Here is a 13689-nt window from a genome sequence, read left to right as displayed (position 1 = left end):
CCATGGTATTTAATGGGGCTTACTCCAAGGTAACTGCATAAACTGCAGCCTAATTACAAGGTTTACATCAGCGGAAGCATGCATCCTATTCCAGTAATAAACAATCAATGATTAATTTTCATTAAAACAATAAGTATTCTGCATCTCTTAATCATGGTCAGCCATGAGGCACAGAAGCTCAAGTGCTGTCAACTGGAAATAGTATTGTGCAACATCTCTAAGCTTTGGAGACCCAGCCTTGCCCAAATGCTTTGAAGCATATCTTTGCAATGAAGAGAGCTAGAAACTTGAAGGATGAGAAATGGGTGAAAAGATTCCATTCATCTTTCTGAAAAGGGTATGAGTTTCTCAGGAAGCTGAATTCTGTTTCCAGTATCACATTCTGCTGTTTATCTGCAGTTGTTCAGAACTGAGCACATTCATATTCTTTGAAAGTTAAACTCAGCTTGTTTATTTCTGAAAATTCCAAAAAGTGATCAGAAGGAATGAATACTTTCACCGCAATTCATCAGTAAGAGAGAGTGTTTCTGCTCAAAGATTTGCGATTTATAAGTATTAGCAATGAACTATATATATAAGAAGGAAAGGAAAGTACTGTATTCCTATTCCCTGACAGCTGCTGCTCCTACTGCTGCTGTTTAGATATCTTACCGCACTTTATCATGAAGTCCCAGGGAAGGTTACAACAATTTTAAAATACAATATTCAAATGCATTAAAGCAAATTATATTCAAGAGAACAGTACAGTCTAGACCAGCGGTAGTCAACCTTTTTATACCTACCGCCCACTAATGCCTCTTTCTTGATGGTAAAATTTCCATACCGCCTGCCAGTGCTCAATGGAAGGAGGATTCAGCTTGTGCCATAGAACCCCCTACCGCTCACCTAGAATCCTGAAATGCCCACTGGTGGGCGGTAGGGACCAGGTGGACAACCCCTGGACTAGGCAGTGCTATTCTTCTAGTAAAAGAGATTCTGGAACTCACCATGAACACCTCCCTCGTTCTCTTAGAATGGCAGTGGTGCCCATCTGAGAGGAGCTGGAACTCAGTTCCAGAGTTCCGGCTGAAAAAAAGCCCTGAGTCTAGAGAATACTATGTAAAGAGAGAGGGGTTTTTTTTACAAGCACCATCTATGACAGTAGGAATTCCTCAGCTGACAAGTTTTACAAATGACCTTCCCTAGCCTTCTCCCCTTCTCAGTGCCCCCCTCAAAATCCCCATTCCTGGATTCTGAGGGCACTGAAGCTTGGATTACCCAGAAATGCAACAGCTGTCCTGCCGGAAATGGAGCTGCATTCCAGTCATGCAAATTGGGCAGTGTGTGTGTGTGTGTGTGTGTGTGTGAGAGAGAGAGAGAGAGAGAGAGAGAGAGAGATGGATTACCAGCAGAGCTTCCCTTCTCCTTCCACACATCTCCATATGCTGCAGGGAGGAAAGTGTGCATGTTATGTGGTGCATTATAGAATATGAGCAACCCAAGCAGTATACACACGTGTGTGAGAGATGTCACAACAAACACACCTTCAGATATTGGGATCTGTACTCAGATATCATAATCATACCTCTTCTTAGAAATCTCACCAGCTACTAAGTTTTCTTGCCGTTAAAGTTGCCTGCAGCTACAATATGGGCAGGGCTCTCCTAAGCCAAGCAATTGCATTGTGCCTTTGACACGTCAGAGGAATATAGGGACATGATTGCAAATTGACACCCACCTCCATTCTCAGCCCCAGATCACTTTGCACACCCTTATGCTATAGCATGTTGCTTAAGGCTCCTTTCTCATGTGCTTTGCTGCTGTATGTGGGATTCATTTATGCTGCAATGCCCCCCCCCCAGATGGGTGTGTTTTTGGATGGCTGTATTCTTGACACAATAGTAGTGGTGGATTTGGGCTGGACCATCCGCACTTCATTCCACTTTATCTAATTGCTCTGCGATGCTTTCCCAATGTTACTGCGTTATTGCAGTTGGAGGGAGGAGAAGCCTTGCACTGTGGAGCTCTAAAGCAAGACCAAAACAACAACAAACAACAGCAATAATCCTGGAACATATGTGGTATAAAAAAGTTGCAGGATCTTAGCAGGAAGTTACAGGATATGCACTGATTGGAAACAAGGCCATGTCTGCCCCAAAACTTCTGAAGGCACAAACAGTATCGAAAGCAGGTCCATGTACAACCATCCCCACTGGCACCATCTCCAGAGAGCTCTGGGGGCTTGGGACCCCACAAAGCTTTTGCTGTGGGTGCCCGGTCTCCACCCCCCACTGCCAGCACCCCCTACCGCCCACCACTGCACCCTGCTGCATTACCTCCGGTGCTCCAGAGGCAACTGGACTAGGGCCTGCCCTTCCACCATGGGGCCTCTGTTGTGGCCTGTTGCGGCCGTGGTTTTTCTTTGGTTAAAGAAAGACTACAATCTTGCAATAAAACTGGGCAACTTCCCTAGAAGGAAAAGTGGCATATTTGGTTCAGGGGAGGAATGGCAAATAAGGAGAGGTGTAATAAAGGTTTATAGAAATTGCACATGGCGTGGAGAAAGTGGGTGGAAGTTTCTCTCACTCGCTCATCACACAAGAACCTGAAGTCATCCTACATCACAGAGCAGTGGGAGATTTAGAGGGAAAACTACAAAAGTCTTCTTCACACAGGGCAGTGTTATGGTAGGGTTGCCTGCCACACATCTGGGAATTCCCAGACATGTCCTCTTTTGGGGGGGTCCTATATGCCCATCCGGAGGGAATTTTACATCCCTTGGGGAGTTGGACAGCAAAAGCCAACCCCCCTATTTTTTCTATAACAATACTGCAGTCTGTCCAAAACATCTGGAAGGCAACCGCTGGGGAAGGCTTGCTGTAGGGACTTGAATCTTAAAAGCAGAAACATTTACTCCTAGCAAGAAAAGGATTATTCAGGCTGCAGAATTTGTAAAGTGGGGGTCAAATAGAGCACACCCAGCTCCTAGCGGTGGTGGGAGTTGCAGCCTGCTTAAATGAGGCCTGAAAGAGGAGGAACAGGCAAAGCTGCCCAAATTGCAAGCCCGCCTTGCAAAGAAGGAAGGCTTCCTGGGACATGTAGTTCTTTCAAGGAGAGCTGAAGAGGGCTCTGTTTCAAAGCGTGTGTACATAAGCCCTACTGAATGAGCCAATTCACACTGGGCCACAGCATGGCCGGCTGGGCTATAAATAACCATGAATCGCCTGCTTTGTTGTGGGGTTCTTAACTGTGAAAACAAGTTATCTGTTTAAAAGGGCAAGACGCAGGAGCTGCTGGCCAGCCCAGGTGAGAGGCCAAGGGGGCAGGAGCCCAGCAAGAAGCGGCTGTCTGAAGCTCCCAGGGGAAAGGCCTCCTTCCAGCCCCCCTCCCCAAAAAGTAAAGAAACAAACTGAACTCCGAACAGATGAGCAGGAAGGACCTGCCCTGTGTCGAAACTGACTGGCCGAGAGTCACAAGGCACAAATCAGCAGGCAACATGGTCAGATGCTTCTCCACTCCCAGTCCACGCAGTCAACAAGCACAAACATCTTCCCCCGGCCTCCGCCAACCTGGTGCCCTCCATGGTGGCAGCTGTAGTCTGTGAAGGCTGGGTTCACCTTTCCCCAAACCCACCAAGAATCTGTCGCAAGCTTTCAGCAAGGCTGTTTTTAAGCATTTGTTCCCAGGCCTTTGACATCTCCAGGTGAGCTCCAAAACTAGAATAAAGCCGGATGGGAGTAAATCGGTGTGGAGAGCGAGCGAGAAAGAGAGAGAGCATTTTCTGTGTCACCCAAGGGATTAGGTTGTGGGAAGTTCTGCCTCGGGCAACGCACTCTCCCCTCCCAATGCCCCCCCCCCCGCATACTCTCTGCCCCTGCATTGGCTTTCTCAGCGGATGCGCCCTTAGGAGCACTCATTTGCCCAAGAGACTTATTGATTCCGCCTTCCCTCCTGTAAAACCCAAGCTGCAAATTGCTTTTCCAGCCTCTTTCCCAACAACAGAAGTGCACCCCTTCCTGCCGCAGTTCCATCCCTTCCTCATGCAGGCTCACCTGAGAACGCAGGCAAAGTGCTCTTTGCCCCTCTGTTGCTGCCTCTGCTGGGTCAGTCCCAGAGGCTCTGCCAAGGTTCTTTCCATGCACACTTCACTATCTCCACTGTGTCTGCTTGGGGCACAGAAGAGAAAATGCTTACCAGCCTCTGCTCTTGTTGTTAATGTGGGCAGAGCTGTGCTTGAAAAAGTCCCCTTTGCTGTTGCCTTCTTGGCTCACAGGGGAGAAAATGGCCGGGCAGGGGTGTCCTTGTGACACTGGAGGTGGTTATGGAGACCTTGGGGGCTGGGCTGGACCCTGGGGGTCTCAGCTCCAATATCGGATGTGTAGCTTCCCAAGAAAGCCCCTTGTCCCTTCAGAGGCATTTCCTAGATGGTAAGCAGGGAGTTCCCAAAATAGGAGGTGAGTCACATGGAACCCCATCCAAAGTTAAATTCGTTTTTTCCACATATGTTCTGTCCATCCCCCAAAGGAGCTCAATGCTGGATGCATAAATCACCTCCACACACACACACACACACACACACACACACCCTATTTGCCTCACAGGCCTGCAAAATGGGTTAGCCTTAGAGGTTGCAACGGTATTATTCCCAGCCACCTCAACAAACTAATTCCCAGGATTCCTTGGAGGAAGCCATGTGCTTTAGCTACATGGTGTGGCTGTGACTTGAGTAGGGATTTGAACCTGGATCTCCCTGGTCCTTGTCCACCACTCTATCGAATAATGCCACCATAAGTGTTCCCTGTCCCCTTCCCAGTATAGTTTTTACACTACCCTCTTACCCCAATATGGGCTTGCCTACCCCAATATGGGCTTACTACATGCCCCTACCCCATGCTTGAGGCATTGCAGTCAGCTACCTAATTGCCAGCATGTGTGCTCATTACAAGGTCCTAAACCAGGCATACACTGAAATGCATCAAATGCACCTTAAGTATGACCCACCTCCTTTTTTATAAACAAAACCTCTTCTGCACCACACACTATCTGCATGATAATCTGGAATAATTGCCAGTGGACACCATCACGAACACGGTTTAGAATTCATACTTTACCCATAGCAAATTATGCGCTAGGAGCACAGGTGTTCTGGTGAAGCTAGAACTGTGTGTCTCACAACTGAAAGGCCTCCTCTGGATGACCTGCTTATTCAGCATTCAACCCAATTTGCTTGTACAAAATGTATGCAGCAGATAGACTATATCAGGACTTTACAGAGCATTTGTTCTGATTAGTTTACAGGCAGTTATACAACTAAGAACCATCCTGGTTTGCTTGCAGGTGTTTATATGCCTTCCTGTTAAACAGAAGTGGCTGAGTGGCATGCAGCTGCAACACTTGCTTCACAGCAGGTGGGTCGCTGTTGCTTACTGGGAAGAGGAGGGATGAGAGGGCAAGGAGATTGGCGCAGTGCAAACACACCAGCAGGAGAACAAAATTGGTTCCACCAGTGCATTTGCACAGTGCCAAACCTTCCCTCTCCCTCTTAGTACAGCACCTTTTACCTTTGCTGGTTTCCACACACACAAAAATCTTCCCTGGGTGTTCTTCCAATCTTCTGGAGCAAATTTGGGAAGGTGCAGGGGCAACACAGGGTGGAAGAGGAAGAGTGGTAGTTCCCCTGCATGGGCAGAAGTTGTTATGCTGGTGCAACTACTTTGCTGGATGCCACCCTTTGCAACTGGCATCCATTCATCCATGAACTCATGGAATGAAAATTCTACCTCAAGCTTAAACTGAAGAATTAAGCCCTGGTACATCTTCTGGTTTTTCCTCAGTGTAATGGACTAAACAGCCCTTACAGTGTGCACACAAGTGCAAAAAGTGAACCAAAGGGACTGGGTAAGGAACCTTTGCCCCTTCATGGATCACTGCCTTGCCGTGGCGAAGGGGCTTGAAGAACTCAGAGAAGCTATGAACTATGCCGAGCAGGGCACCCAAGATGAACAGGTCATAGTGGAGAGTTTTGACCAAACGTGATCCACCTGGAGGAGGAACCGGCAAGCCACTCCAGTATCCCTGCCAAGAAAACTCCATGGACAAAGACAACAGGCATATAAAAGTTATGACGCTGGAAGATGATCCCCTCAGGTCGGAAGGCGTCCAACATGCTACTGGGGAAGAGCGGAGGGCAAGTACAAGTAGATCCAGAGCTGATGAAGCGGCTGGGCCAAAGCCGAAAGGACGCTCAGTTGCGGATATGCCTGGAAGCGAAAGGAAAGTCCAATGCTGTAAAGAAAAATATTGCATAGGAACCTGGAATGTAAGAACCATGAACCTGGGTAAGTTGGAGGTGGTCAAAAATGAGATGGTAAGAATAAATATTGACATCCTGGGCATCAGTGAACTAAAATGGACGGGAATGGGTGAATTCAGTTCGGATGACCATCATATCTACTACTGTGGGCAAGAAACCCGTAAAAGAAATGGAGTGGCCCTCATAGTCAACAAAAGAGTGGCGAAAGCTGTACTGGGATGCAATCTCAAAAATGATAGAATGATCTCGATACGAATCCAAGGCAGACCTTTTAACATCAGAGTAATCCAAGTTTATGCACCAACTACTGGTGCGGAAGAAACTGAAATTGACCAATTCTATGAAGACTTACAAGACCTTATAGAAGTGACACCAAAGAAGGATGTTCTTCTCATTATAGGGGATTGGAATGCTAAAGTAGGGAGTCAAGAGATAAAAGGAACAACTGGCAAGTTTGGCCTTGGAGATCAAAATGAAGCAGGGCAAAGGCTAATAGAGTTCTGTCAAGAGAACAAGCTGGTCATCACAAACACGCTTTTCCAACAACAAAAGAGACGACTCTACACATGGACATCACCAGATGGGCAGCATCGAAATCAGATTGATTATATTCTCTGCAGCCAAAGATGGAGAAGCTCTATACAGTCAGCAAAAACAAGACCTGGAGCTGACTGTGGCTCAGATCATCAGCTTCTTATAGCAAAATTCAAGCTTAAACTGAAGAAAGTAGGAAAAACCACTGGGCCGGTAAGATACAATCTAAGTCAAATCCCTTATGAATACACAGTGGAAGTGAGGAACAGGTTTAAGGATTTAGATTTGGTGGACAGAGTGCCTGAACAACTATGGATGGAGGCTCGTAACATTATACAGGAGGCAGCAACGAAAACCATCCCAATGAAAAGGAAATGCAAGAAAGCAAAGTGGCTGTCCAATGAGGCCTTACAAATAGCGGGGGAGAGAAGGCAAGCAAAATGCGAGGGAGATGGTGAAAGATACAGGAAATTGAATGCAGATTTCCAAAGAATAGCAAGGAGAGACAAGAAGACCTTCTTAAACGAGCAATGCAAAGAAATAAAGGAAAGCAATAGAATGGGAAGAACCAGAGATCTGTTCAAGAAAATTGGAGATATGAAAGGAACATTTCGTACAAAGATTTCCATAATAAAGGACAAAAGTGGAAAGGACCTAACAGAAGCAGAAGACATCAAGAAGAGGTGGCAAGAATACACAGAGGAATTATACCAGGAAGAAATGGGTGTTTCGTATACCCCAGGTAGTGTGGTTGCTGACCTTGAGCCAGACATCCTGGAAAGTGAAGTCAAATGGGCCTTAGAAAGCACTGCAAATAACAAGGCCAGTGGAAGTGATGGTATTCCAGCTGAACTATTTAAAATTTTAAAAGATGATGCTCTTAAGGTGCTACACTCAATATGCCAGCAAGTTTGGAAAACTCAGCAGTGGCCAGAGGATTGGAGAAGATCAGTCTACATTCCAATCCCAAAGAAGGGCAGTGCCAAAGAATGCTCCAACTACCGCACAATTGCACTCATTTCACACGCCAGTAAGGTTATGCTTAAAATTCTACAAGGAAGGCTCAAGCAGTATGTGGACCGAGAACTCCCAGAAGTGCAAGCTGGATTTAGAAGAGGCAGAGGAACCAGAGACCAAATTGCAAACATGCGCTGGATTATGGAGAAAGCTAGAGAGTTCCAGAAAGACATCTACTTCTGCTTCATTGACTATGCAAAAGCCTTTGACTGTGTCGACCACGGCAAACTATGGCAAGTTCTTAAAGAAATGGGAGTGCCAGATCACCTCATCTGTCTCCTGAGAAATCTCTACGTGGGACAAGAAGCTACAGTTAGAACTGGATATGGAACAACTGATTGGTTCAAAATTGGGAAAGGAGTACGACAAGGTTGTATTTTGTCTCCCTGCTTATTTAACTTATATGCAGAATTCATCATGCGAAAGGCGGGGCTGGATGAATCCCTAGCTGGAATTAAGATTGCCGGAAGAAATATCAACAACCTCAGATATGCAGATGACACAACCTTGATGGCAGAAAGTGAGGAGGAATTAAAGAACCTTTTAATGAGGGTGAAAGAGGAGAGCGCAAAATATGGTCTGAAGCTCAACATCAAAAAAAACGAAGATCATGGCCACTGGTCCCATCACCTCCTGGCAAATAGAAGGGGAAGAAATGGAGGCAGTGAGAGATTTTACTTTCTTGGGCTCCATGATCACTGCAGATGGTGACAGCAGCCACAAAATTAAATGACAGGCCTAGACAGCATCTTGAGAAGTAGAGACATCACCTTGCCAACAAAGGTTCGTATAGTTAAAGCTATGGTTTTCCCAGTAGTGATGTATGGAAGTGAGAGCTGGACCATAAAGAAGGCTGATCGCCGAAGAATTGATGCTTTTGAATTATGGTGCTGGAGGAGACTCTTGAGAGTCCCATGGACTGCAAGAAGATCAAACCTCTCCATACTGAAGGAAATCAACCCTGAGTGCTCACTGGAAGGACAGATTGTGAAGCTGAGGCTCCAGTACTTTGGCCACCTCATGAGAAGAGAAGACTCCCTGGAGAAGACCCTGATGTTGGGAAAGATGGAGGGCACAAGGAGAAGGGGACGGCAGAGGACGAGATGGTTGGATAGTGTTTTCGAGGTTACCAGCATGAGTTTGAGCAAACTGCAGGAGGCAGTGGAGGACAGAGGTGCCTGGCGTTCTCTGGTCCATGGGGTCACGAAGAGTCGGACACGACTAAACGACTAAACAACAACAACAACAAGGAACCTTTGAAAGTGTCATTAAAATGCGGGAACTGCTAAAAACAAAACAAAACTGTGCATTCTAGAGATGGGGGGATTCAATTCAGTTCATTTTTAAAGGAGAATCTTCCAAATTTGCACTTCCCGACATGCATACTTGTCTGAACTTTACAATGCACTTGGTCCAACCACTTTCACAAAAATGCATATACAAGGGGAAAATCCTTGCACAACAAGGGTGTACATTAAACGACATACAAAAAAGCATGTTTATATCAAGAAATTTGCACTAAAATGCTGCTTATTTATTTTTCATGCTCATGAAAATTAAATAAATAAATCACAAATTGCTGCAAAAATGTGGAGAACCAAATTTAAGACTGGGAAAACGAGACACGGAGAAACAAAATGGGCCAGTTCTTCCATCCTAATATGCACATATACATATCCATACACACATACAACACAGCTGGGCATCTTTGCAATGGCAAAATCAGGTACCTAATATCTCTTACCAACATGCTGAAATCCACACCAAGCTGGGGAAGGAAACCATCTGTTTGGATGGTGGGCTGGTCCTGACCACAGCCTTTGCCGGCGGGCAAGGAGGTTCACCAAAGCAGGAACTGGCTGGGCAGTGACTCTTACATAATCAGGGCCCACAAGGAGCTGCTGCAGCATCCATTCCCCCTCCTTCCTTGCTCTCAGTGAGTCCAGAACAACATGTTTACTCACTGACTCAGCCACACAGTGCCGCGCAATGACTGCTCGCTATTGTGTGCCAGTTGAGAGGTGCTTTCCCCAGCTACACAACATCCCAGTCATGTGAAGAGTTGTGTTTACACTGCTATGCACACCAATCCAAATCTGGTGCCAAAGGAACAGAAATCTTACATTCTGGGTAAGTTATGGAAATTAAAAGACAGCCTTTGCAGAACCTTTTCATTGTATGGAGAGTTAAACTCTGGAGGCGTATTTGGGAATATGACAACAAATTGACTCTGTAACTCACATGACTCATGTTTTTATTGTTCATATTGTTATACTGTAATGCATTTCCTAGAAAAATAATTGAAAATTGAAAATCCTATTGTTGTTATTATTACTAAGAATCCAGAATGGTATGGCAAGGCTCAGGAAGTGAGCTTTGAAGGGGATGGAGGTGGCTATTTGGACTGGGAATAGATGGAAGCAGGAAGGCATCAAGGGAGGTGACTCAATGGTACAGCACATGCTTCAAATGTAAGTGGTCCAGTCTCTGGCATCTCCATTTAAAAGCATGTTGGGTAGCAGTGCTGGGGAGAACCTTCTCCAGCTGAGACCCTGGAGAGCGGCTGCCACTCAAAGTACACAGCAAATGCCCTGAGGAAACCAATGGTCTGGTTCCTAAGAACAGAAGGAAAAACCCTGCTGGATGAGGCACAGGCCCATCTAGTGCAGCATCCTGTTCTCACAGTGGACAACCAGGTGCCTATGGGAAGACCACAAGCAGGGCCTGAGGGCAAAAGCACACGACTCCTAATGCTCTTCTTCCCTCAGGGCAAGAAAGATTAGTGCAAAGGGCACGAATTAAGGAATTGGAAATTTGGGGGAAATGATGTGTGCAGGATGAGGACTCTGAAACCAACCCAATGCTCAAACAACTCTTAAACTTCTGAATATATCCAGTTTCCTCTGCCCCTCCCCCTAAGTTTACAGGCAGTGAGGAAGGATAGAAAGTAGAGCAATACTGAACCTATCAAAGGAATAAAAGGTGGCAGACGCCAGAAATCTAGCTGGTGTTTTCTTTATCCACCCAGTAAAACATTTCATGGGAGTAGTGGTGGCATTTGGTTTCTTTTACAGGGCCCTCCAGACTGAGTATATAATTCTACATGTCACAGATGCAATAGCAGTGGATGCATCAGTGATGAATTTATACTGGACCATCCATGCATCATTCCATTTTATTAGTTCTGCAATGATTCTCCAGTGTTAGATATTATTGCCATCAGGAGGGGCACCTTTGCACTACAGTACAACGAAAGTGTTACAAAAATAAACACACACACACAGAGAGAACATTTGCTGTATGAGAAGTGATGGGATTTCAGCAGGAAGCCGCAGGACATGTCCTGAGTGGAAATGAAGCAGTATGCCTGCGCACCAAATTTTAGAGGCGTAAACAGGATCAAAAGCAGGGTTGCATATGACCCCCCAACACCATAGTGAGTACAAATAATCCTGAATGCACGAGGAAAGGGTGTCTGGAGGCCCTAATTTTTCTCTAGCAGACTAGCCACATGAGTGCATCCAGGGATGTAGCATGGGAAGGGCGAGGGGGGCAGTATAGCTCCAGGCACAGAATTTTGAGGGGCTGCAAACCTGATGCCCCCCACAAGGAACCCCGCCCTGCCCTATCTGCTAGCAGGGGTCTCTGGGACCCAGAGCCCAGTCTGGTTTTGCTGCCACACCCCGGCCCCCTCACTGAATGACCACCTGACCAGTGTTGGGGGGGGGATGCAGCCGCCAAGCGCTGTGCCAGCCACTTGGGTTCCCCCCTGTGCAGGCAGGCAGGCAGGCAGGCAGGCAGGCAGGTGGCGCAGCGCAGCACAGCCCCATGACCCCTCCAGGCCCAGTGCCCACCTTGCAGTGTTGGCGGCAAGGGCTGGGCTGGCGTGGTGGATTTTGTTTACCCTCCATGCCCTGCCCCCAGTCCTGCCCATATATGCATGCACACCCCGGGAACCAGCAAAGGATGCAACACCACTGTCAGCATCATCATGGTTTGTTTGCAGGGAGGTTACACATCAAATTGAGCAGTTGTTATTCCACACTTTCCAGCGCATCTCTTTATCCCACTTTCTTTACTACAAATAGCATGTGAGTGGCCACTGAGACCCTATAACATGGTTCCTGAAAGACCTACATTGGCTCCCAGTACATTTCCGAGCAATTCAAAGTGTTGGTGCTGCCCTTTAAAGCTCTAAATGGCCTTGGCCCAGTATACCTTGAAGGAGCATCTCCACCCACATCATGCAGCCCAGACACTGAAGTCCAGCTCCGAGGGCCTTCTGGTGGTTCGCTCACTACGAGAAGTGCAGTTACAGGGAACGAGGCAGAGGGCCTTCTCGGTAGTGGCGCTCACTCTGTGGAACGCCCTCCCATCGGATGTCAAGGAAATAAACAACTACAGTATCTGACTTTTAGAAGACACCTGAAGGCAGATTCCCTGTTTAGGGAAGTTTTTAATGTTTGATTCTATTTTTAATATTCTGTTGGGAGCCACCCAGAGTGGCTGGGGAAACCTGGCCAGATGGGCAGGATATAAGTAACTACTACTACTACTGCTATTAATAATATTTTTTTGTTGTTGTTACGAAGGAAAGCCAAATCTGTTTTAATTGCATAATTTGAACTTGCTATTATGAGACTTGAATCCCGCACACAAAACAGTGACAGTCTGGAAGCTGTCTGAGGCCCTAGCTGCAGAAGCCTCTGAGAAACTCACTTCCAGCTCCTCCAGACAACCAATTTATGCATTCATCCCGATTAGCTTGCACAGAAATTCATGTAGAGGCAGAGGCAGACCTAGGCAACCTTGACCCTTTGCAAGTAGATGGACTGGCACCTGGGAAGCCAGGAGAGGCCATGGACCTAAAAAAGTTTGCCTGGCCGACTGAGGGGCCCCTGCAGGACTGCTGCGATGGCCCTTGCCAGCAACCAGTTTCCTCCACCAAGTGGCCCACTGGAGCCTTGGCTTCTAGCCAGAGTGGAGTCCTTTTTGTGCACCCCTAAGACTGCATCTCATCTTAATTGACTATTCTGATTTGTTTGTGGGGCAGTTATATGGAGACAGGATTTGCTTGGCAACCACTAAAATAAAATAAAATAAAATATACCGCCCATCATCACAATATCTCATGGCAGTTCATATGGTAAAAATGCAGGTTAAGAGCACAAATAAATAGTTAAAACAACAAAATAATAGCTCCCCATCCCACAAACACATTTAAAAGACTATAGAATAGTCAGCCCAAGGCCTGGTTGAAGAGGAACGTTTATGCCTGGCACCTAAAGATATATAATGAAGGGGAGAGCATTCCACAAACTGGGGGGGGGGCACTGCACAAAAGCCCTGTTCTCGTGTTGCTGCCATCCAGACATCACATGGAGGAGGCACCCAAAGAAGAGCCTCAGATAATGAATGCAGAGTCCAGGTTGGTTTATATGGGTAGAGGCAGTCCTTGAGAAACTGCGGTCCTGAGCCATTTAGGGCTTTATAGGTCAATACCAGCCCTTTAATTGCACCTGGAAACTAATAGGCAGCCAGGTGTAATATGCTCAAACCGTCTTGCCCCAGTGAGCAATCTAGCCACAATGGGAGATGGGCTCTTCTCAAAGCAGCCTTCCAAAAAACTGAGTTGCTGACCAGAGCCACAGATCCTCCAGAGCAGGGGTGGGGAGACTTTTTTCACCCTGAGGGCAACGTCCATGCCAGCGATGGAAGGAACCAGAGGCAAAAGAGAGTAGAGCAACAGCTATGCAGTTTAACTTTGTTGATTTGTTCCACACACACACACACACACACACACACACACACACTTACAATTCTTCATCCAGACAAACAAGAGGCAT

At 46.7% G+C, this 13689-nt stretch overlaps 1 protein-coding gene across 6 annotated transcripts in view; it reads right to left on the bottom strand.

The window, feature by feature from the left end:
• TNS2 (tensin 2) overlaps window positions 1–13689 on the bottom strand; it is a 135156-nt gene that overhangs the window by 63114 nt on the left and 58353 nt on the right. The window contains exon 1 of one of the 6 annotated variants that reach the window (XM_083729149.1): window positions 9588–9790. The exons of 4 other annotated variants lie outside the window; for them this stretch is intronic. In XM_083729149.1, the coding sequence (XP_083585275.1) occupies window positions 9588–9593 (6 nt within the window). In that variant the 5' untranslated portion in view covers window positions 9594–9790. Of the gene's footprint in view, window positions 1–9587; window positions 9791–13689 lie in introns of those variants that run through there. One more of the 6 variants, XM_083729150.1, reaches the window with a different exon arrangement.

This window comes from Podarcis gaigeae (genome assembly GCF_964106915.1).
Source record: "Podarcis gaigeae genome assembly, chromosome: 2".
In the NCBI taxonomy this organism is placed as follows: Eukaryota; Metazoa; Chordata; class Lepidosauria; order Squamata; family Lacertidae; genus Podarcis; species Podarcis gaigeae.
This window is presented reverse-complemented; position numbering and strand designations above follow the sequence as displayed.